Below are 21790 nucleotides of genomic sequence, written 5' to 3' on the forward strand. Positions count from 1 at the left end.
AATGTATTTATTTTAGACCTTGAAATAATATAGCCCAAATAATTAATTTCCGTTCATTGTTAGGCTCCCTGTCTGGCTCCTGACATATTTAGTGCGTATATGCTTTTTAGTATGACATGGTATGACATATTTAGTATGACATATGTTCGCTTCTTACATTCACCTTTTCATGTTTGTTCAAATACTTTTCATTCAAATCCATATGGTTTGGTTTAAATTCTTAAAAAACAATTGTTATGTCCAGGTAGTCACAAATATAGATAGATGTGTGTTGGTTAAAGTGTGATTTTAGTATAGAGCGAAATTGGAGCGAAAGGTTTTTATTCTTGTGAGCGCAGAGCGGATTGTAGGAATGCAGTAGAATGGAGCGCTGGAGCGGTGTGCAACGATTGCTCCATGAGCGATGAGCAGGCTTTGCAACCGCTGAACTCTGCTCACTTGCTCTGGTATGAATTCTTTCTGAAGGCACTTGTATATGGTGTCCGCATGGCACTTCTTTCTGATTTAAGTGATGCATGTTTTTTCTTATATTCATATTAATTCATTTTGAAAAAAATAATGCTTATGTTGACAAAGTGGTAATCTCGAATGAAACAATGACATTGCATTTTACCAACTACACTTTACCAACTACACTCATGTTGGATTAAATATCTGGTGTAGAGTTACAACCTGCAGCAACACAGCACGTGCACTGAGAAATGGAGGGAGCGCAAGGGGGTTGAGTTAAAACACTTTTCTGATGGGTATAAAATACTATTAATCATAGGCGAAAATATATACAATATTATTGTATATATTTGTGGGTTTGGGGTCCCCTGGAGGTCGGGGGGCCCCAGATAGCATAAGGACACTTCACAATCAATGGCAAAACGTGCAGATTTGCAGGAAATTTGCTTAAAAACTGCAAAAACAATACTCAATGACACAATTTGTAGAATATCATTATAAAACAGCACATTTTTCTCTCTGCCCTATTGCAAAAAAATGTGAAATGCAGAAAGTTAGCGGTTTTCCTACAAATTATTGTACAAAAAAAATGTTGGTGGGGTTGGGGGACGATAGTCCGGCTCTGCTCGCATGCACCGGCCCCTCCACTCTGACGTTCTGTATATGGAGAGGGGCGGTTAGCCAGATGAATACGCCACTGGCACTGACCCGGCACCCCTGGCAGGCTAAAACGAAGGAACCAAAAACAGTACCACGTCGTCTATACTTCTGTCAGTGACTTGTCAGTGTAAGTGTAAGTTCTTGTCCATGGTATGTTTACACTCAATTACTATATTGGCGGCAGGGTAGCCTAGCGTTGGACTAGTAACCGGAAGGTTGCAAGTTCAAACCCCCGAGCTGACAAGGTACAAATCTGTCGTTCTGCCCCTGAACAGCCACTGTTCCTAGGCCGTCATTGAAAATAAGAATTTGTTCTTAACTGACTTGCCTAGTTTAAAAAAAAAAGTGGACTGGCCACAAGGTTGGCAAACTCCAACTATAATACTGGCATCAAATTGTTTTCATATTTTGTCTTCTTAATATTTGCCTTGAAATACTTTAATTGATGGTGATTACTTATTCTTCCAATTCTTCATATCCTTCCACTGTTTTCAAAATACCACTCAAGAGAGGCATAATAAACTGTGTAGAATTGCAGGAAATGCATTTTAAAATGTAATATATATATATATATATATATATATATATATATATTTATATCAGGTGAGAACCCCTGTTCATCCACCCAAACTACACAATGTCTCTCTCGCTTGCTAGAAACAATTTGAAATTACTTTCCTCAGCTTTATGCACTCTTGGTGATTGGCCTACATTTCAAATGCAAATGTAATAATCTGAAAACATATTCTCAATCTTCTATAGCCTACATAATTCTGTCGCAGTCATTATTTGACATTCAAGTATGAATATAAATCGAAGTTAGACCTCAGATCAAGCGTTAACCGGCGATAGCAGACAACCACACAGAGGATGTGTGGGTGGTGTCGGATGTGGAACTGCATTGGAGCCTTCAAATCGGTGAGCAGCTGCTCTTGCGATCATAGTCATGAAGGCACACCCGCCCCACTCCTGTTAGAAGTTCAGAACGATAAAATGTACGCTATATATAAATATTTATGCTCAAATTGAAAAATCATTCAACTAAATAATGAGTTTTTTTTTTATCCCATCCTAATCGAGGTGCAGAATTTGTGAACAAGGCTACATGGGATTTCTCTTAATTCATGCAACGCAGTGCAGCCAACAATGTCCTCTTTAATGGCATGGAGCGGCTTGTGGATTTGACAGCTAGCTATAACGCAGTTCCACTTCCGACACCCAACCACTATGCAGATGTCGGCTAAAGCGGATGTGATTTAATAGAGCCACTAATAAAGGAAGACAGGTGGTGGAAATGATCCTCTATAAAATATACGTTTCAAGAAAGACACAGGGTTTGTATGAGGTAGTCTGCTAATCACAGCTATTTGCAAAATAAAATTATGGAGAAATAATGTTGTAACAGATCTGAAGATGAATTTAAGTAGGCCTACAGCTGTGTTGGAGTGTAGTAAATATTTCCACATGTAGGTCTATCTCCAGAAATTCTTTCTGGAGATTTAGGCCTAAACGAGGAGACAAACTCTTGTTTTTACTCCAACCATTAGCTTAAAAGCCGTGTTCGGAATTAATTTTATTTGATGACAGTATTTCTTTTTTTTTGTAATTTCGAGCAGTTGAATCCTTTCAATCATTAGAGATCATACCTACAAAAGTATTTAACTGCGTTTCAGAATATTGAAAACAGAAAGCGGGATAAAAACTCAACAATAAAACCTGTGAAGCAAACCGCATACCCGACCGGCTTAATTCACAACAAAACCGAAAGCAAGCAGCTTTACTGCTACTAATAACAGTATTATTATTATTGACCATAGTAGCCTAGACCCAATGGTATTATTAACTGTAAGGGGTAGTTGAAGTAGGGGCAGTTGAAGTAGTAGGCGTTTTACTATTATGGTATTATTTTGTTATATTTGAAGATTCGACCTATTTGGAGACATGCTTTTGCCAGTAAACATATTTTCTATCAATGCATCATTAGCGCCAAAGATGTTCAATATTATTTTACTTAATATTAGCAGGTAGGCTATAAATAGGCTACCTATATAATGTTGACGCTGACAGAACGCATGCGTTACTATATTGTGAACCTGAATGAGCATGGTGGTGGCTTTGATGCAACCAGGGTGTAAATTACCAGACAATTGAAGTCTTTATCTATTCTTTCATAATAGCCCCCATAATAGCCAACCACCCATTTATTTCCCCAAGATTCATCTGGATTTGTCAATCTGAATTTTGGGAGGTGGGATGTCTTCTCTTCTCCTCCAATGCCCTCCTTTTCCCTTCCCTCTCTCCTTTATTGCCTCTCAGCGAATCTTCAAAGATCGCGGACCCTATAATTAAGGGGCGGGCTCTCTCTTTCCAAAGAGGTCTGTGCGCTCGTGCCGGAGTTCTCCCAAACTGTCCTGGGACCACGAGCAGAGAAGAGAACAGTCTATCCAACTTCCCTCTCGACTCTTTGGACTTTGTTTCTCAGGGATGGCTGCATCTATCCTGGAGGTATGGAATATACTTGTATGTGTTTTTGAATGAACTTTTAAGTTGTTTTACAGTTAGGGCGCCAATTGCTGCTGTATTTTTCATGAACTGAGTGTCGAGGTCAACTTAATGCGCACTGGTAGGCTACTATATCTGTCTGTTCAGTGCGCTCCTTGAACGATCAGTCATGTCGTTATGTCGTTATGTTCTTGAGGTAATGGAGAAAATGAGAAAGAACGTTGCACTGTTGACATTCTACAAATAGGCTTTTATAAGACAATATTAGATTGTGAAAACCTAAAGGCTATGGCCTAAATGTAACGGTTGGCTCTCCATCTGTCAGAATTTGTGTGCGTAACTGCATTCTCTGACTAAAAATCTGTCAAAAGCAAGGACTTTATTTTGAAGGTCATCAACAGCATTAAAGTGTAGGTAATATAATTGCCATTTGGAATGCATGTTATAAATGTCAGTTATGGGCCAATGCTGTAATATTTAGGCTTAGCCTATCCAAACTGATAATGTGACCGTTAGGCACGTTGGATGATATAGCAGACCTAGGAAAACACGGCCAACATGAAGCTCTATATGACCGAAGATTCTTACTGAAAAGTTTGGTTAGGCCTACTGCTTAGAAGACAGCTTGGAGCCCACATGTTTGGCAAATCAGTCAACAACAAAATCAACAAGAAACGCTACATTATGTTACACATGTAATCTCTCTCCAACCCTTCCCAAAAGATTCCACTGCAATTAAAGTATTAGCCTACATCTCTGCCGGTCATCAAAACTAAAGCAGGGGACATACAAGCTAAGACTCAACGGGGAGGGGATTGAAAATTGATTGACAGCAATTAACCTGGAAACGGGAGCTAAGGCAACAGGATAAGCCAAATCGACAGCAGGCGCTTATTAGGGAGACGGGTAAATCCACCCTCAACAGCCAAGCGGCGCCCCTTGGGACTTTGTTGCTTCTGTGAGGAGACTAGAGACCTAAATGGTCTTAAGTTTAATAGCTTGAATCTGCCCAATAATCGTGTAGGCTATAGGGTACTAGGGGGTAACTAGCCTCTACTAAGAAGAATGTAATTAATTGTTGTTTTTAGAAAAGGGGTGTTTTTAAAGTATGGTGGTTATTGCAGAAAATTATGGCATAGGGTTAATCCATTTAATCAATTTTATTTTGAAATTCTTCTTCAGGATCAGTGGGTCCCCCACGGGACGGTTGAGCTAACGTAGGCTAATGTGATTAGCATGAGGTTGTAAGTAACAAGAACATTTCCCAGGACATAGACATATCTGATATTGGCAGAAATAATACATTCTTGTTAATCTAACTGCACTGTCCAATTTACAGTAGTTATTACAGTGAAATAATACCATACTATTGTTTGAGGAGAGTGCACAGTTATAAACGTGAAAAGTTATTAATAAACCAATTAGGCACATTTGGGCAGTCTTGATACAAAATGTTGAACAGAAATGCAACGGTTCATGGATCAGCTTAAAACGTTGCACATACACTGCTGCCATCTAGTGGCTAAAATCAAAATTGTGCCAGGGCTGGAATAATATATTATGGCCTTTCTCTTGCATTTCAAAGATGATGGTACAAAAAAATACAAAAAACAGTTGTTTTTTCTTTGTATTTTCTTTTCACAAGATCTATTGTGTTATATTCTCCTACATTCAAATTGTCCACAAACTTCAAAGTGTTCCCTTTAAAATGGTATCAAGAATATGCTTCAATGCCTGAGCTACAGGCGGTTCAATTTGGGTATGTCATTTTAGGCAAAAATTTTAAAAAAAGTGGTAGATCCTTAAGAGGTTTTAACTCACCTGCACATTCATTTTCTTTGTTCTTTCTTCGTTGTTCTTTTTCCATGTAATCCAGTATGTACAATTGCACTAAATATTATTGAAATAATGCAAGATTTTAAATCCCAGCAGTCTTTAAAATGACATTCAGGAGCAAAAGGTTTTCAATACTTGTTGTGAATTCCTAAAATAAAAATATATTAATTGGAATATAATATTAGAATGGAATATAACTAATAACATTGGAATTTAAAATTCAATAACAATACATCATAACTCAACCAATTCAGTGTAACAGTGATGTCGCATCTCTCATGCTCTGCAATTGCACAATGCTAATTTGTACATAGGTCACAAATTAAGCTATGTAGAGCGAAATTGGAGCACTACTCATGAAACCAGATCCTGTACTGCTCACACCTAATCCAGTCCCGACCTGTGAATGAAAACAGCTCCTTACAGAAAATACACTCTACTAATCTACCAAATACTAATGGTGGGTGATGTGGCTTGTTGTGTTGCAACAACCTTCTTTGAGACAACCTTTTTTAAAGAACCTGATCCGTTTTCTTACTCTCTCTTTTCTTGTTGTTGATGTTTCTGTCGAGCATTTTCCTCCATCAACCTTTTGTAAGGTGAGGCTGTCAGCACAGCCACAGACCCTGCCTTCCTCTTCTTCGGCCTCTCCTCCTGGAGCTTCGGCCTCAGGGACAACTCCAATAGAACTGCTGCAGCTTTTGGCTGTTGGTTTAAGCAAAAACAAACAAACAAACAAACAAGAACACATGAGGATTGGTACAATAAACACTTCTAATCACTATATATAAATATATATATTCCCTAAAATGAGTGCTGACTATTTTTTGTAAACAACATTTGGAACAAGGGTAGGCTGCAGGGTGGAGGTTGTGGCAGAGGTAGATGTGGTGGAGGTAGAGATTTTGGTGTTAGAGCTGCTGGAGGTGGAGGTACTGTAGAGCTAGTGATGGCAGCGGTAGAGGTGGCAGCGGTGGCGGTAGAGCACTGTGATTGAATGGAGACTATGCATTCAAAATAAACAACAAAAACAATACATCGGTGTTAGTACTATAAACACTTTCTACCACGTCCATGCTGCTTCTGCTATTTTTAATTCATTTAGATCACTTTTTCTTACCGGCAATGGGCTCAGGCTGCTCTATAAACTCCGTGGCCAAGAAGTCTGCCTCTGTAAAGATGTCCTTTTCAAAGGTCACAGCCCACTGGCCCGGAAGCCTCTACTCCTCTCTCCACACTGGCCACCTTGTTAAAGGCCTTTGCGAAGAGGCCAGCCATTTGGTATATACCTATCTTTTCCCCAGGAAGCGTCGTCATCCACTGATCTCCTGCCCTGTTGTAAAAGGCCATCAGACCCTTGAAGAAGGTACGGTCTAACGGCTGCATCTTCTGGCTGCAGTGGGGTGACAGAGTGATGAGAATAACTCCCTGGACTCTTGCTGGCAAGAAAGCCTCCAGGGTCTTATGGGAGTGGTGCCCATCGATGATAAGGATGTGGGGTTCATCAGGGGTGCAACCAACTCTGTGGGCAAAGTGGTAGAGCCAGTTGTCAAAGATGGTACTGTCGACACAGCCTGAGTCACTTACCCTTCCCACAGACCCTGGAGGTGCTCTAACCAGCAGCTGTTCGTTCATCTTCTTCCGGTGGAAGAGGGGCGGTACGTACTGCTCCGCTACACTGATAGCACAAATTACTGTGAAACCCCTCTCTGTGCTGGTCATCCATGCAACCTATTTTGCTCCCTTGTTACCACCACAGGCAACGGTTTCTGGATATTTTGTATTCCAGTCTCATCTATTTTCCAAATCTTTGTTGGCCTGACGTCCCTGATGCTGTTTAAAATGTCCTTGTAGGCCATCAAAAACTGGTGAACCTTATGTTTATTTAAGCCCACGGCTCTCGCAAGACTGGTTGATTAAAGTATTCACACCCCTTGACGTTTTCAACATTGTGTTGTGTTACAGCCTGAATTTAAAATTGATTCAGTTGAGATGTTTTTGGTCACTGGCCTACACATAGTACCTCATAATGTCAAAGTAATTAAAAATTAAACATGAAAGCTGAAATGTCTGAAGTCAATAAGTATTCAGCACCTTTGTTATGCCAATCCTTCATAAGTTCAGGAGTAAAAATTTGCTTATCAAGTCACATAATAAGTTGCATGAATTCTGTGCAATAATAGTGATTAATTTGATTTTTGAATGACTACCTCATCTCTGTAGCCCACACATACAATCATCTGTAAGGTCCCTCAGTCAAACAGTATATTTCAAACACAGATTCAACCACAAAGACCAGTGTTTCGCAAAGGGAACCTATTGATAGGTGGATAAAAAACAGCAGACATTGAATATCCCTTTGAGCATGGTGAAATTATGAATTACATTACTTTGTCAAAAGACATCAGCCAAGAGCTCCGAAAAAATATTGTAGACCTCCACAAGTCTGGTTCATCCTTGGGAGCAATTTCCAAATGCCTGAAGGTACCACGTTCATCTGTACAAACAATAGTATGCCAGTATAAACACAATGGGACCACGCAGCCATCATACCGCTCAGGAAGGAGACGCGTTCTGTCTCGTAGAGATGAATATACTTTGGTGCGAAAAGTGCAAATCAATCCAAGAACAACAGCAAAGGACCTTGTGAAGATGCTGAAGGAAACAGATACAAAAGTATCTATATCCACAGTAAACGAGTCCTATATCGACATAACCTGAAAGGCTGCTCAGCAAGGAAGAAGCCACTGCTCCAAAACCACCATAAAAAATGCCAGACTACGGTTTGCAAGAGGACATGGGGACGAAGATAATACTTTTTGGAGAAATGTCCTCTGGTCTGATGAAACAAAAATAGAACTGTTTGGCTATAATGACCATCGTTATGTTTGGAGGAAAAAGGGGGAGGCTTGCAAGGAGGAACTGGTGCACTTCACAAAATAGATGGCATCATGAGGCAGAAAAATTATGTGGATATATTGAAGCAACATCTCGAGACATCAGTGAGGAAGTTAAAGCTTGGTCTCAAATGGGTCTTCCAAATGGACAATGACCCCAAGCGTACTTCCAAAGTTGTGGCAAAATGGCTTAAGGACACCAAAGTCAAGGTATTGGAGAGGCCATCACAAAGCCCTGAACTAATTCCTAAATAAAATTTGTGGGCAGAACTGAAAATGCGTGTGTGAGCAAGGAGGCCTATAAAACCTGACTCAGTCACAACAGCTCTGTCAGGAGGAATGGGCCAAAATTCACCCAACTTATTGTGGGAAGCTTGTGGAAGGCTACCTGAAACGTTTGACCCAAGTTAAACAATTTAAGGGCAACGGTACCAAATACTAATTGAGTGTATGTAAACTTCTGACCCACTGGGAATGTGATGAAAGAAATAAAAGCTGAAATAAATCAGTCTCTCTACTGTTATTCTGTCATTTCACATTCTTAAAATAAAGGTATGCGTGTAATCGTTTAAGGACTGCAGAGTTTTGAAAGTTTTGATCCTAACTGACTTTAGACTGGGCATTTGTACTAGGATTAAATGTCAGGAATTGTGAAAAATTGAGTTTAAATGTATTTGGTTAAGGTGTATGTAAACTTCAACTTCAACTGTATATTTTGGTGGGGCAAACAAAAATAATAATTATGCCTGCCAGCAAAGCCACAACACAACACTAAACAATATATTAATTGCACTATAATGGTGACAAACAGTGCCCACAAACTGTTAGGGACTATACCTTACAACTGCTACACCTGGCTATCAGCGGAGTCTTGTCTGGCAGCGAAACAGTTCATTCAGCCTCATTTACTGCCTTTAAAAAAATATATAACTTACATACTTGCTTAAACAGATGTGGTTTCTACTGACAATTGAGATGTACAAACTATGGCATAAAGGGATGACGAACGGATGAGAGGCAGTCCTCTCATGTTTATCTCAATGTTTATCTCAATGTTTATGTCCAATGGCCGATGAGCACCGATACCTTTTATCTATAATTTCTCTTAATTCTTTATCTGAAATGTAAAAAATTTAACCCAGTCCTCAGGAACATTCACTGTCTTCTTGGTTAGCAACTCCAGTGTGCCCTTGTGCATTAGGTTAATGTCCTGCTGAAAGGTGAATTCCTCTCCCAGTGCCTGGTGGAAAGCAGACTAAACCAGGTTTTCCTCTAGGATTTTGTTGGTGCTTAACTCTATTCCATAAATGTTGTATCCTTAAAAACTCTGCAGTCCTTAAACGATTACAAGCATACCTATAACATGATGCAGCCACCACTATGCTTGAAAATATGGAGAATCGTATTCATTAATGGGTTGTAATGGATTTGCCCCAAACATAACACTTTGTATTTAGGACAAAAAGTTAATTATTTTGCCAAATGTTCTGCAGCACTACTTTACTGTTTTGTTGTAAACGGGATGAACATTTTAGATATTTTTTTCTGTACAGGCTTCCTTCTTTTCACTGTAAATTAGGTTAGTATTGTGGACAGTGCGACCCGTCATTCAGGCTGCCCCACCTGTTTTGAGCTCCACCTGATTAGCAATATATATACAATATATATATACGTATATATAGTAAATTGTTTGCAAACTGAGGTGTGAAACATATTAATGCCAAAATAACATGCAAAACAGGTCCCAAATATTTTGGGGGGCATTAATACGTGTCACATATCAGTTTGCAAAAAACAATGTAAACACAATCATCATCATCATCATTGAGTTATTAAAGCCTCATACAAACTTAGTCTCTTTTTTGCTTTCTTGAGTAAGGCAGCTCCAAATTTCAGCCTAGCTCAGTGCCTTCTGTGGTGGGGTACCCAGTGGAAAAATACAGAGTGCAGGGGTTGGTAACGTTCTCTATTTATTAGAGAACATTAGTCTAGCGCCGTGATTGGCTCAGTGTTCTGCCACTCATGGGGACACTACATTACTGCAAAATTGAAGGGTGGAGTTCGAAAATTCAAGCCCCTTGGGTGCTGCCATAGAGTTACATTAGAAGTGCCCATCCAGGAAGGTTTAAGGTCATTGGCCACAGATACAATTATATCAAATCACATCATATCTACAGTAGCTTTGATTGGACTGATGATGTCAACATCATACTTTCAACATCTTAGCTAGCAAGCTAGCATTCATCATCATGAATCAAGTTGACAATCTACTGGCAAATTGAACATTTAATGCAAGACATGAAAATGGCTGTCTAGCAGTTACAAACAACCAATTTGTCAGAGCTTGAAGACTTTTGAAAAGAATGATGGGAAAATGTTGCACAATCGATGATGTGGGAAGCTCTTTGAACTCACAGCCGTAATTCCTGCCAAAGGTGCTTCTTACAAAGTATTTCCTCAGGGGTGTGAATACATATGTTAATTAGATATTTCTGTATTTAATTTTCAATACATTTGCAAACATTTCTAAAAACATGTTTTCACTTTGTCATTATGGGGTATTGTGTGTCGATGGGTGAGAAAAAATGAATGTAATCTATTTGAATTCAGGCTGTAACACAACAAAATGTGGATTAAATCAAGGTGTATGAATACTTTGTGAAGGCACTGCATCAGCCTAAAAGTCCTAAGACTTGATGTACACTATACATGCTAGAGGTTTATTGAGCAACCTGGTCTCAGATCAAAACATATTATATTTTACTAAAATGTGTGCCACTCTATTTAGTATGATATGATATACATTAGGTTAGGTTAGGTTACATTACATTGGCCTACTACCAATGTAATAGAGGTCGAATCATAAAATACGAATTGTAGGACGTATAGTATCCTACATCTTGACCGCTCGACTGCTTTAGTATGATATTCTACGTTTGACTGCTTTAGTATGATATGCTACGTTAGGTTAGAGCAGAGATTCCCAAACTCGGCCCTCTGGACCCCAAGGGTTGCACATTTCATTTTTTTGTCCTAACACTACACAGCTGATTCAAATTATCAAAGCTTGAAAATTAGTTGATTATTTGAATCAGCTGTGTTTTTCTAGGGCAAAAAACAAAACGTGCACCCCTTGGGGTTCCGAGGACCAAGTTTGGGAAACCCTGGGTTAGGGGTTAGGGTTAAGAGTTAAGGTTAGGGTTATGGGAAGGATTATGCTAAATTGTTGCAAAGTCAAAAAAAAAAATAGTATTTAAAATTCACATTCTAATCACATTTAATTCCTATTTTCCACTTTCTTTCATTCTTCAGTCACTTTGCCAAAACAAGCAGCCTACATCAAGACAGTCATTTCATTTAAATTCAGCTGAAAAACGAATGAGAGGGGAAAGCAGAAAAAACAGCCTGCCATACTGTTTTGATTAGTGTTGACACTGACAGAAGCAATAGTAGTAGCAGCCATTTCCTGTGTCTAATCCCTCCTGTCTCCTCATCTCTCTAGGAGGAAGGTCGTTATGGCTCCAGTTCTTTTGCTATGCTAACCGCCACCTGCAACAAGTTTGGAAGCCCTGTGAGGGACTCAGCCACAACTGGAAAGACCGGCACCGGCAGCACCGTTCCAGGCAAGAAGCAGTATAGCATGACCTTAGACCTCCAGAAGAACGGCAGGGGAGGGGACAGCATTGAGAACTCCTATACTGGGTTGTTCAGCTCCGGAGGGAGGCTACTCACACCCACCGAGAGTCCACCACCGTCTTCTGGGGGGTACACGTCTGAGTACAACCCATTCTCCCACTCCTTCCAGACCTCCATGTCCCAGGAGCAGTCCTTGCTGGTGTCCAAGGCCCACGGCACAGCCGACTGTCTGACCAGCGTCTACACCTCCCTGGACATGACCCACCCTTACGGCTCCTGGTACAAGGCTGGCATCCACCCCGGCATCACCGCTGCCCCCTCCAATGCCACATCCTCCTGGTGGGAAGTCCACCCCAACACCAACTGGTTAAGTGCTGCCCAGCCCCAGACCGACAGCCTCCAGGGCTCCCTCCAGCCCATCCCTCCCCAAGCCTCCCTCAGCCCCCAGCTGCCCAGCTATGCCTCTGACTTCACCTCCATCAACGCAGCTCAGTACCCCTCAGTGAGCCTGGGCTCCTCATCACACCTCCTCCAGTCCTCCCAGCACATGCTGCCTCAGGACATGTACAAGCCCAAGCAGGTGTCCGGCGGGGGACAGATGGAGAGTCAGATGGGCCTGAAGCCTGCAGCTGGATCACGAGGGTATGGAGGAACCACCACTGGCAGGTCCACCTGTGACTGTCCCAACTGCCAGGAGTTGGAGCGGCTGGGGGCCTCAGCTGCATCCCTGAGGAAGAAGCCTGTCCATAGCTGCCACATCCCAGGGTGTGGTAAAGTCTATGGGAAGGCCTCGCATCTCAAGGCCCACCTCCGCTGGCACACTGGAGAGAGACCCTTCGTCTGCAACTGGCTGTTCTGTGGGAAGCGATTCACACGCTCCGACGAACTGGAGAGGCATGTCCGCACGCACACGCGGGAGAAGAAGTTCACCTGCCTGCTGTGTAACAAGAGATTCACCCGCAGTGACCACCTCAGCAAGCACCAGAAGACGCACGCAGAGTCTGCCCTGCAGCAGGGAAAGACCGGGGAGGGAGAGACCCAGGACACCAGGAATGAGGAGATGGCAGACCCCAATAAACCCAACACGGCCATGCAGAATAATGGAGGAGTCCCTAGTGACCCTACTAACAAAGGAGAGAAAACTGGTTCAGGCAATGGGGTGGAAATGAGCAGTGGACTGCTGGAGATCTAACTTCATTCTATATGTTGTCTTGTAGGGTTAGTTGTTGCACCGTTGTTGTGCTGCAAAGTTAACTATGTAGCTAAAAACAAACATAATTATTTTGTATTAGTACATGCTTCCCACACTCTGACATTGTTTGTCAAAGGATGCATTTGACATTGATCAAGATAACCGGACAGGCAGGTTGAAAATACACATTCTGTGGACCACACACACACACATGTACACACAGCCACCACACACAACATTTCTTCATTTTCTGCAAGAGCAGAGGTAAAATTACTAGGAAGCCAAAGAAGAAAATAAGCGTAGATAGCATGAGGGAGTTTATGGGGTATTGCTTACTCCATAAAGTTTCATTTTGTACTTTATTACTTCAGTAAGAAACAGACAAGTTGTGGTTTAATCTGATACTGCATACATTTTGTTTTTGGGTTTGCAAATGTGTGTATGTATGCTTCCTCTGATGTATTATTTAATTGTCTATTTACACAAATAATCTAATTTATGTCTTATATTATAAGACTTAAAGATGATCTTGCATTGTGCAGACAGCGTATTATTGCCTAATAAATGGCAAGTTAAAGCTGGCCATTGATGATCATTTAGTAATTAAGATTTTTGTTGTTTCTTTTATTTATTGATTATAACTAAGATGCTGTTGTTGGTGCTGTAGTGTTTGAAGGTTTAGTTGTTTCTGAAAACTACTATTTCTACATAACCTTTCTATTGTGAAGTCTGCACACCTGCCACGTTGATAGTTGATGAAAGCCTTTAGTGGCTTGGCTGATTCTAGAGCAGTGTTATTTTTCTGCCCTTCTCTGTTTTGTTGATTAACCTCTTTTACAACTAACTGTAATGAAAATGACACTTGCAACAGCAATATTAAAACACTTAAGTTAGATAGTGATCAGATGGTATATTTTCATATCCTACATTTATCACACTAATGCATGATGGATATTTTTGATAATAAACTCTGGATATCTCTTTCATCTTTCCATCCCTCTGTCCTCTAAATCCCTCTTTCTATTGCCATAATCTTACTGCATGCATTCCCCTCCACCTTGATCTTCTTGCCTCCACCTCTTAACCAAAATACCTTCATTATCTTCTTGCAGGCGCCACAAACAAAGCGGTCGACTGAGATTTACTCTATGGTCGACACAATAACCCCTTTGACAGCGCCACTGTAGTTACACCACTATAGTTACCACGGAGACAATCAGGTCTCTCTTCAGCCTCACAAAGTCAATTAGACCTAGCAATGGTCCAGTTAAGTGAGGGAAGGAGGGAGGGAATGGGAGGAAGAAGGGAGATGGAGGAGGAAAGTAATTGCATGGTTTATTGAGGGAGGTGTCTAAACAAAAGGCTAAAATTAAAGTTAGAGAGAGATAAAGGACAAAAAACATGAGGATGTGGACTGGAGGGAATAGTTTCTGCATAGGAGAGGACCTACCTGAAGGTATGGATTACTGAGGTTAAGTTAGAATTAAATGATTGTCAAGAGAGGTTATGTACAACAGGTGTTGAGGGAGAAGACCGAGGAACATGGACATCAGTGTTGTCAATAACAAGGTACTAAATACATTTTCTTTTGAAAGGAAAGGAAGAGTAATGTGGTTGGTGGATGGAAGGCAGCACAACACAGTTCATGGGATTACAAAAATTGCTTACTTGAGTCCAAACTATTTTTCTTATCATTTAGAATTATATATTTGAGATTCAATTCACATTTTATTAGTGAGAAAATATGTTTGCGCACAGTGTGTTATACAGTGAAACAATTTCAACATTACATTTCAGAACATGTCACATTAAAGGACAGCTTTCCTCAAGAACTTCAAAGCTGTCCTAACCCCCACCCCCAACTCCCAACCCCCATACAGATTCCCCTGTCCTGCTCTTCCATTTACACTTCCCTTCCCATTCCTCATGGTTCCAATTTAACTCTTCTAATGAGCTGTAGTTGAGGTCCATTTCTATAAAACATCCCCAGGCCCAGTCTGTCATCAGGGAGTGACATGTTTATAGTGGTCTGAAGTGGGTGCACTGCTCCTGCCGCACTGCTCTATGCTGTCCAGTCCACAACATATTAAAGGCTTGTAGTGGGGGAATGGGTAGGGAGGGTAGGGTGTGTCAGGCAAGGCAGAGTGGAGACAGGGGGTAGAGAGGAGGGTGGCTTTTAAGTAGTCTTGTACAACTGGTATTTTGCTCCCTGTTTAATATAGCTACCCCAGCCGGTTAGCACAGCAGCAGTGGTGGTAACAGTGGTAGCTGGTAACCTTAACTTTATTTTTAGGAAGCTTCAAATACGGTCATAAAAAGATAAATATATAGAAAGTGAAAAACTGACAATTGACAAAAAAACTGACAATCAAAAAACTGACATATGGTACAGTCAAATTGTACCATATGTCTCTCTCTCTCCTACTACCCCCTACCCCAGACTCACAACCGTGTAACATGGATTCTCTATTTCAACTAGGATACAGAGTGTCCAAAATATCCAAAGGACGCCTAACCAACCTGTTAAAACCATCAACACTGTCTATTGTCTACCCAACTCATTGCGTGGCCTCATTGCAAACATTCAATCAAACCATGTTAAGTTTAGGAGTTAAGAAGATAGAACATGGAAGAATAACATGGAGATACAGTTCAATAACCTCACCAAGCTTTATGAACCATCATCGCCACTCAGATTTGTCCCTGTGGCAATGTTTTCCTTTTAAAAAGAAATATAGATTGTTAGAATGCCTCAGCATATGTTAATGACACAGTCTTTCCTGCTTTTATTTTAGTATGGCTGAATAGCTGCAGAAACAATGGAGTTTACAGACAAAGCTGATGGGAACTTGTGGAGCAGAGCTTCCCCAGCCCCTGGGTGTAAGAGGGCCAGGGTTATTAAACACAGGACAAAGGTACAGGTGTCTGCTGGTGTGACTAGGGTCTATCAACAGGGCTGGAGACTGGGGAGAGAGGGAGAAAGGGAGGAGTGATGGCTGGAGGGGGAGAGAGGGAGGAGAATGTTGACGGTAGGCTAGGCAACCAGGCAAGAGTTAAAAACAAGATAAGACCTGAGAGAGAGGGGGAAGAGGGGAACAGGGAAAAGGTGGACCTGACCTCTCTAAACCACAACAAGACTGATCGGTCAGTGAGGCCAGGAAGATAGAGGGAATAAAACAGAGAGAAAACATTTAGTTTGGAAGGAATAGACCCAGTTCAGTTTTATTACCTTAAAAAAACATTTGTTCTGCTTAAAAGTAATTCCATACCAACACTCCAAACTCAATTATTCCCATAGAGACTCCCATGTTGCTCAATAATACTTTCTACATAACCTACTAGCCTAACCATTCACAGCCTAACCATTAATAGAAAACTGTCATGAGAGCTCTGTCCTTAGGCTGAGTTATACTGGGTGAACTAAAGAGATTCACCAAAGGCACCATACATGAGCCCATTTTGTTTTTAGGAACTGTGGGCAGGTTGTGGGTGACTCCGTGTATCAGGACAAGACCCAGATGCAGACAGTTCGAATCACAGATATTTATTACAAAAAAGGGGGCAGGTAAATGACAGATCAGGGCAGGCAGAATGGTCAAAACTGCGCTCGTGTATCAACTACCAGGCCTGAATGACATCACGAGGTGTACAACAGGAGACAAAGGGCTGTGAGACCGGGGATTAATTCTAGATACATGGAAAGCGGGATGTATACGGAGAGTGCGGGGCAACAGAAGGCGAACAGCAGAGGGGCTAAGGACCTTAGAGATGGGGAAAGGGCAGATAAAATGGAGGGAAAGTTTGCGGAACTCCACATGGAGGGGCAGATCCCGAGTGGACAGCCATACCCTCTGCCCGAGACGGTAGCAGGGAGCAGGCGTCCGGTGGCAGTCCGCCTGTCGCCGATACTTGGAGGTGGTCTTGAGGAGGGCGGACTGGGCTCTCTTCCAAGTACGGCGACAGCGGCAGACGAACATCTGGCAGAGGGTATGCTGACCTCTTCCTCCTGCTCAGGGAAGAGCGGGGGCTGATAACCCATGGAACACTCGAACGGCGAGAGACCAGGGGCCAAGCAGGTAAGGGTGTTGTGGGCGTATTCCACCCACACGAGTTGCTGGCTCCATGTGGTGGGGTTGGCGGAGATGAGGCAATGAAGAGTCGTCTCCAGGTCCTGATTGGCTCGCTCCGACTGGCCGTTAGATTGGGGGTGAAAACCGGAAGACAGGCTGGCTGATGCCACAATGAAGGTGCAGAAGGCGTTCCGGAGGTCCAACTTGGAGAAGATGGCAGCCCCCTAGAGAGGCTTGAAAGCCAAGGCGATGAGTGGAAGCGGGTAACAACCTTTAACAGTGATGTCATTCAGGCCCGGTAGTTTATACACGAGCGCAGGGTTTTGTAGACAGAAGGACGGATAGCCCCTGCAGCCAGGGAGTCCTCAATGTACCTCTCCATTGCCTTGTTCTCTGGACCTGACAGGGAATAAAGCCGTCCCTGAGGTGAAGTAGTGCCTGGAAGAAGGTCGATGACGCAGTCATAGGGCCGATGTGGAGGAAGCGAGGTGGCACGGGCCTTGCTGAAAACCTCCCGGAGGTCCTGGTATTCTGCGGGATGATGGAGAGATCAGGGGTTTTCCTGAGCCCGCAGGAAGACGTTCCGGGGTAGGCTGTGCCTACAGTCCAATCAAAAAGGGGATTGTATCTCTGAAGCCATGAAAACCCCAACCTGAGGGGGTACCTGAGGGGATTTGGTAAGTAGAAACTGGATCGACTCGCTGTGATTGCCTGACACTCACAGGTTGATAGGAATCGTGTTGTGGGTGACTCTGCCAATCAAACGCCTGTCCAGCGCTCTGACATCCATGGGAATTTAGAGGGGTTGAGTGGGGATTCCCAGCTCAGACACCAGGGTAGCGTCTGTAAAACTCTTGTCGGCCCCAGAGTCAAGGATTACTCGGAGAGATTTGGACCGGTCAACCCACAGCAGTATGACATGGAGAGGGGTATGAGTAAGGGGAGACTGGACATTATCCGTAATGCCCACCAGTGTACTCATACCTCCTGATGCGTCAGGTTTTTAACAGGACAGGTAGCAATGTAATGAGCTGTAGTTCCACAATTCAGATAGCTCTTGGTGTTCAGTCTGTGTAACCATTTGGCGGGAAACAGTCTAGCTCTGGAGAAGAGTCGGCAGACCTCCTCTCCCTCCTACGTTCCCCGAAGTCACCCATCGATCCAGATGGTGAAGGCGATAAGAGATTTGAGATTGATGGGCAGCTCCCGGGCTGCGAGCTCGTCTTTCACCTCCTCCGATAACCCATGAAGGAATGTGACGAACGGGGCTACCGGGTTCCAGGCACTTTCGGCAGACAACGTGCGGAAATCAACCGCATAGTCTGCCACACTACGAGAGTCTTGGCGTTGCCGGAGTAGCTTCCAAGTGGCCTCTCTCTCGGACAATGGAGAATCAAACACTTTCTTCACCTCCGCCATGAGCTCCACTAGACTGAAACACACAGTGACTTGTTGCTCTCACACTGCCGTAGCCCAGCTGAGAAACCTCCTGGACATCAGTGTTATAAGGTATGCTACCTTCAAACAGTCCAAGGGGAAAAAAAGAGGGCTGTAGCTCAAAGATGAGGGAGCACTGGGAGAGAAATGCCCAACATGTCCCTGAATCTCCAACGAAGCGTTCCGGAGTAGGTAAGCAGGGTTCTCGGGAAGCCATGATGGGCTGGGGGGGACACACGCTACTGGGAGGTTACGGTAGTGGTTAGCTGTCTAATAGACAATCCGCAAACTTGTTCAAGCAATGTATGGAAAGTACCATCATTGGGTTTTGCCAAGGTCTGGAATCCTTCCATAAGGTTGTGAAGTAACTCCTCTTGTCTTCCAATGGTGGCTCTGTAGGAGGAGATGGTGTCGCTGAGCTGGTTCGAGTCTATTGGGTCAGTCATGGCCAGTTCGTACTATCAGGATAAGACCCAGATGCAGACAGTTCAAATCACATATGTTTATTACAAAATAGGGGGCAGGCAAACGACAGGTCAAAGGCAGACAGGGGTCAATAATGCAGGGCAGAGTCAGTAAGGTACAGAACGGCAGGCAGGCCTAGGGCAGGTAGAATGTTCAAAACTGGGAAGACTAGAAAAACAAAATCTAGAGCACAGGAAACACGGGAACTCTCTGGTAGGACTTGACGAGACAAGACGAACTGGCAACAGACAAACAGAAAACGGAAGTAAAAATACACAGGAGATAATGGGGACAAATGGGAGACACATGGTGGGGGGTGGAGACAAGCACAAGTCAGGTGAAACAGATCAGGGCGTGACACCGTGCCCCTTTAAAAAGACAATGCTTCCCATTTAATATCCTCTGGATGACATAACACTTCCAGGGGAAAAACTAAGTTAAGTAAATTATGGTTCACTTAAAAAGACACACTCCCTCAACTTAATTATTTTACTTTCATTATTCAGTTAGGTACCGAACTAATATAAGAACGGCCAAAACCTCTGAATATCCACTTCCTTATTAAGTCATCATTTTAAAAGGCCAGTTGGCCATACTTTTAAAGGTCTGCTGATGCACAGTGTGCTTCTTTACTTTGGTTTTATATATCGGTAGATGAGAACATGTATTTTATTTAGTTTGATACAATTAGTTTTTTAATCTTTATTCAAAAGGCATATTAAGGCACATGCACATTCATCTCATTGGAACGTACGGTTCATAGACAAGGGTAAATACATATACAGTACACAAATTAAATAGTGTCTGGACAAAACACAGATAATTAGGGCACATTACAGCTCTAATAACCTTACAAAAGCTCAGTTTATACCTGGTTCCAACATGCGTCAGTTGTCCTGAACTATTCCACATTCTGATTGTGCCCACATTTGTCAACAGGTGTAGACAATCAAAAGATGCATTGTGAGCTGATTTGGACTAGATCTTCCTGACCACCTCCTTAGGTAGTTGAAGACCACAGAGCTAGATAGAGGACTCAGGGCACAAAAGCCAGTTTTAGCATGGCAGCGCTATTGAGGACTTTCGCATTTTGAAGTCAACTGGGTGGGACATCCTATGTGTTAAGGAAGGATCACATAATTCCATCCAGGTCATCAGGAGGGATCAGCCAATCAATTGATAATCCTGAGAAGCCGATGTTTGGAGGATATATTGGCACGACGAATTCGAGGGCCAACAAACTGTGCCAATATATCCTCCAAACACCGGCTTCAAAGGCATTATCCCTTTTATAGAACGGGTTACAAACATATTCAAATAATGATCGACATATTTTCATACTATTTCATCCTTCCACAAGATATAGTCCAAAATAAAAATCTAGGTTTGCTTTCCAATCCAGCTGGTCATTCGTTCTATCGGTTCGGTTGCCAGAGATCACACAGTCGTCTTTTTGTTCTGTATCTATGGTCAGCGACCCAGTTGTTCGTTCTAAATGTTCTATTGCCATACCGGCTGGCAACGTTCTGATCCCTTGCTTGCTAGCAAGCCAACTGTCGATCATTTACATTGACGTCAAACAGTGCAGCCAGAATAAAAGCAAAGTAGCTACATTTGCGTTTGTTTAAGCTGTTTCGTAGTGACATTTATTTGGATATATTCATAACAATGAGCTAATGAGGTGCGATTTCGCCTGGCATTGAAAATCAAATGCTAGTCTAAAGGAAATGGGAGATAATGTTTAGATTATTTTTATAGTGGAGATTAAGTTTATACATTGCCTGAGACAGTGGATAGCGTGAGATGGAACAGGGTAAATAGGCATTTCAACATCATTTTTACATTTTATTTTTTATTATTAACCCCTCCTCTTCGGAGGACACATTTTTTTATATATTTTTTTACAGCTTTTTTTCCGACATATACAGCACATACATTTTAAATATACATTTGACATACATGGTACTTTTATATAAAGCGGTCACATAACAATAATACTTTACCAAACATAAGCTCTCAAATCCCAACCCTCAGCCATTCTCAGCCCATCCCACCTATCACCAGACCCCCTCATTTGGTTTCCATGTGCCATATATTTTTCAATTATGCTGTGATGTTAACACAATTATTTTTTATCTTTGTAATCGTATAATATCCACAGATTGTAAACTAAAGATAAAAACCTTTCCTATGAGTATTATTATGTTATTTATTGACTGACTATGGCTTTCCAAATTGCCCAACATTGCTATTTGTAAGGTTCATTTTAAGTGCATGTTGTGATTTTTTAACCATTCCTGAACCTGTGACCAGAAACAAGCTACATAGGGGCAATATCAGAATAAATTATCTGTTGATTCGGTCTCTTCTCAGCAAAATCTACAGAGCTGAGATTGTTGTATGCCCCATATATGTAGCATTCTGTTGGAGGCAAAAATTGTATATAATAATTTAAATTGAAAAACTCTAAGTGTTGAATCAAGTGTAGTTTTTTGTACCAGTTCATAAACCATATGCCATGGAATTGGTACATCGAAAATCTCTTCCCATTTATTTTGCAACCTGTATGGTGCAGCTGTCAACATTTTTGTCCTCAAATTAAACTGGTATATTTTTATATTATGCCAGTTCCTTTCAGACAATTT

General features: G+C 42.0%; 1 protein-coding gene across 2 annotated transcripts; it reads left to right on the forward strand.

Annotated features, from left to right (window-relative positions):
* The first annotated feature begins 3548 nt into the window (after window positions 1–3548).
* LOC139414197 (transcription factor Sp7-like) lies at window positions 3549–14057 on the forward strand. Of its 2 annotated transcripts, none has more exons than XM_071162086.1 (2): window positions 3549–3615; window positions 11848–14057. In XM_071162086.1, the coding sequence occupies exons 1-2, from the start codon at window positions 3595–3597 to the stop codon at window positions 13171–13173; spliced, it is 1347 nt and encodes a 448-aa protein (XP_071018187.1). In that variant the 5' UTR covers window positions 3549–3594; the 3' UTR covers window positions 13174–14057. The 2 variants fall into 2 exon arrangements, with proteins under 2 accessions (XP_071018187.1, XP_071018186.1); XM_071162085.1 differs by having other exon boundaries at window positions 3555–3630.
* Window positions 14058–21790: the final 7733 nt, after the last annotated feature.

This window comes from Oncorhynchus clarkii, chromosome 7 (genome assembly GCF_045791955.1).
Source record: "Oncorhynchus clarkii lewisi isolate Uvic-CL-2024 chromosome 7, UVic_Ocla_1.0, whole genome shotgun sequence".
Lineage (NCBI taxonomy): Eukaryota > Metazoa > Chordata > Actinopteri > Salmoniformes > Salmonidae > Oncorhynchus > Oncorhynchus clarkii.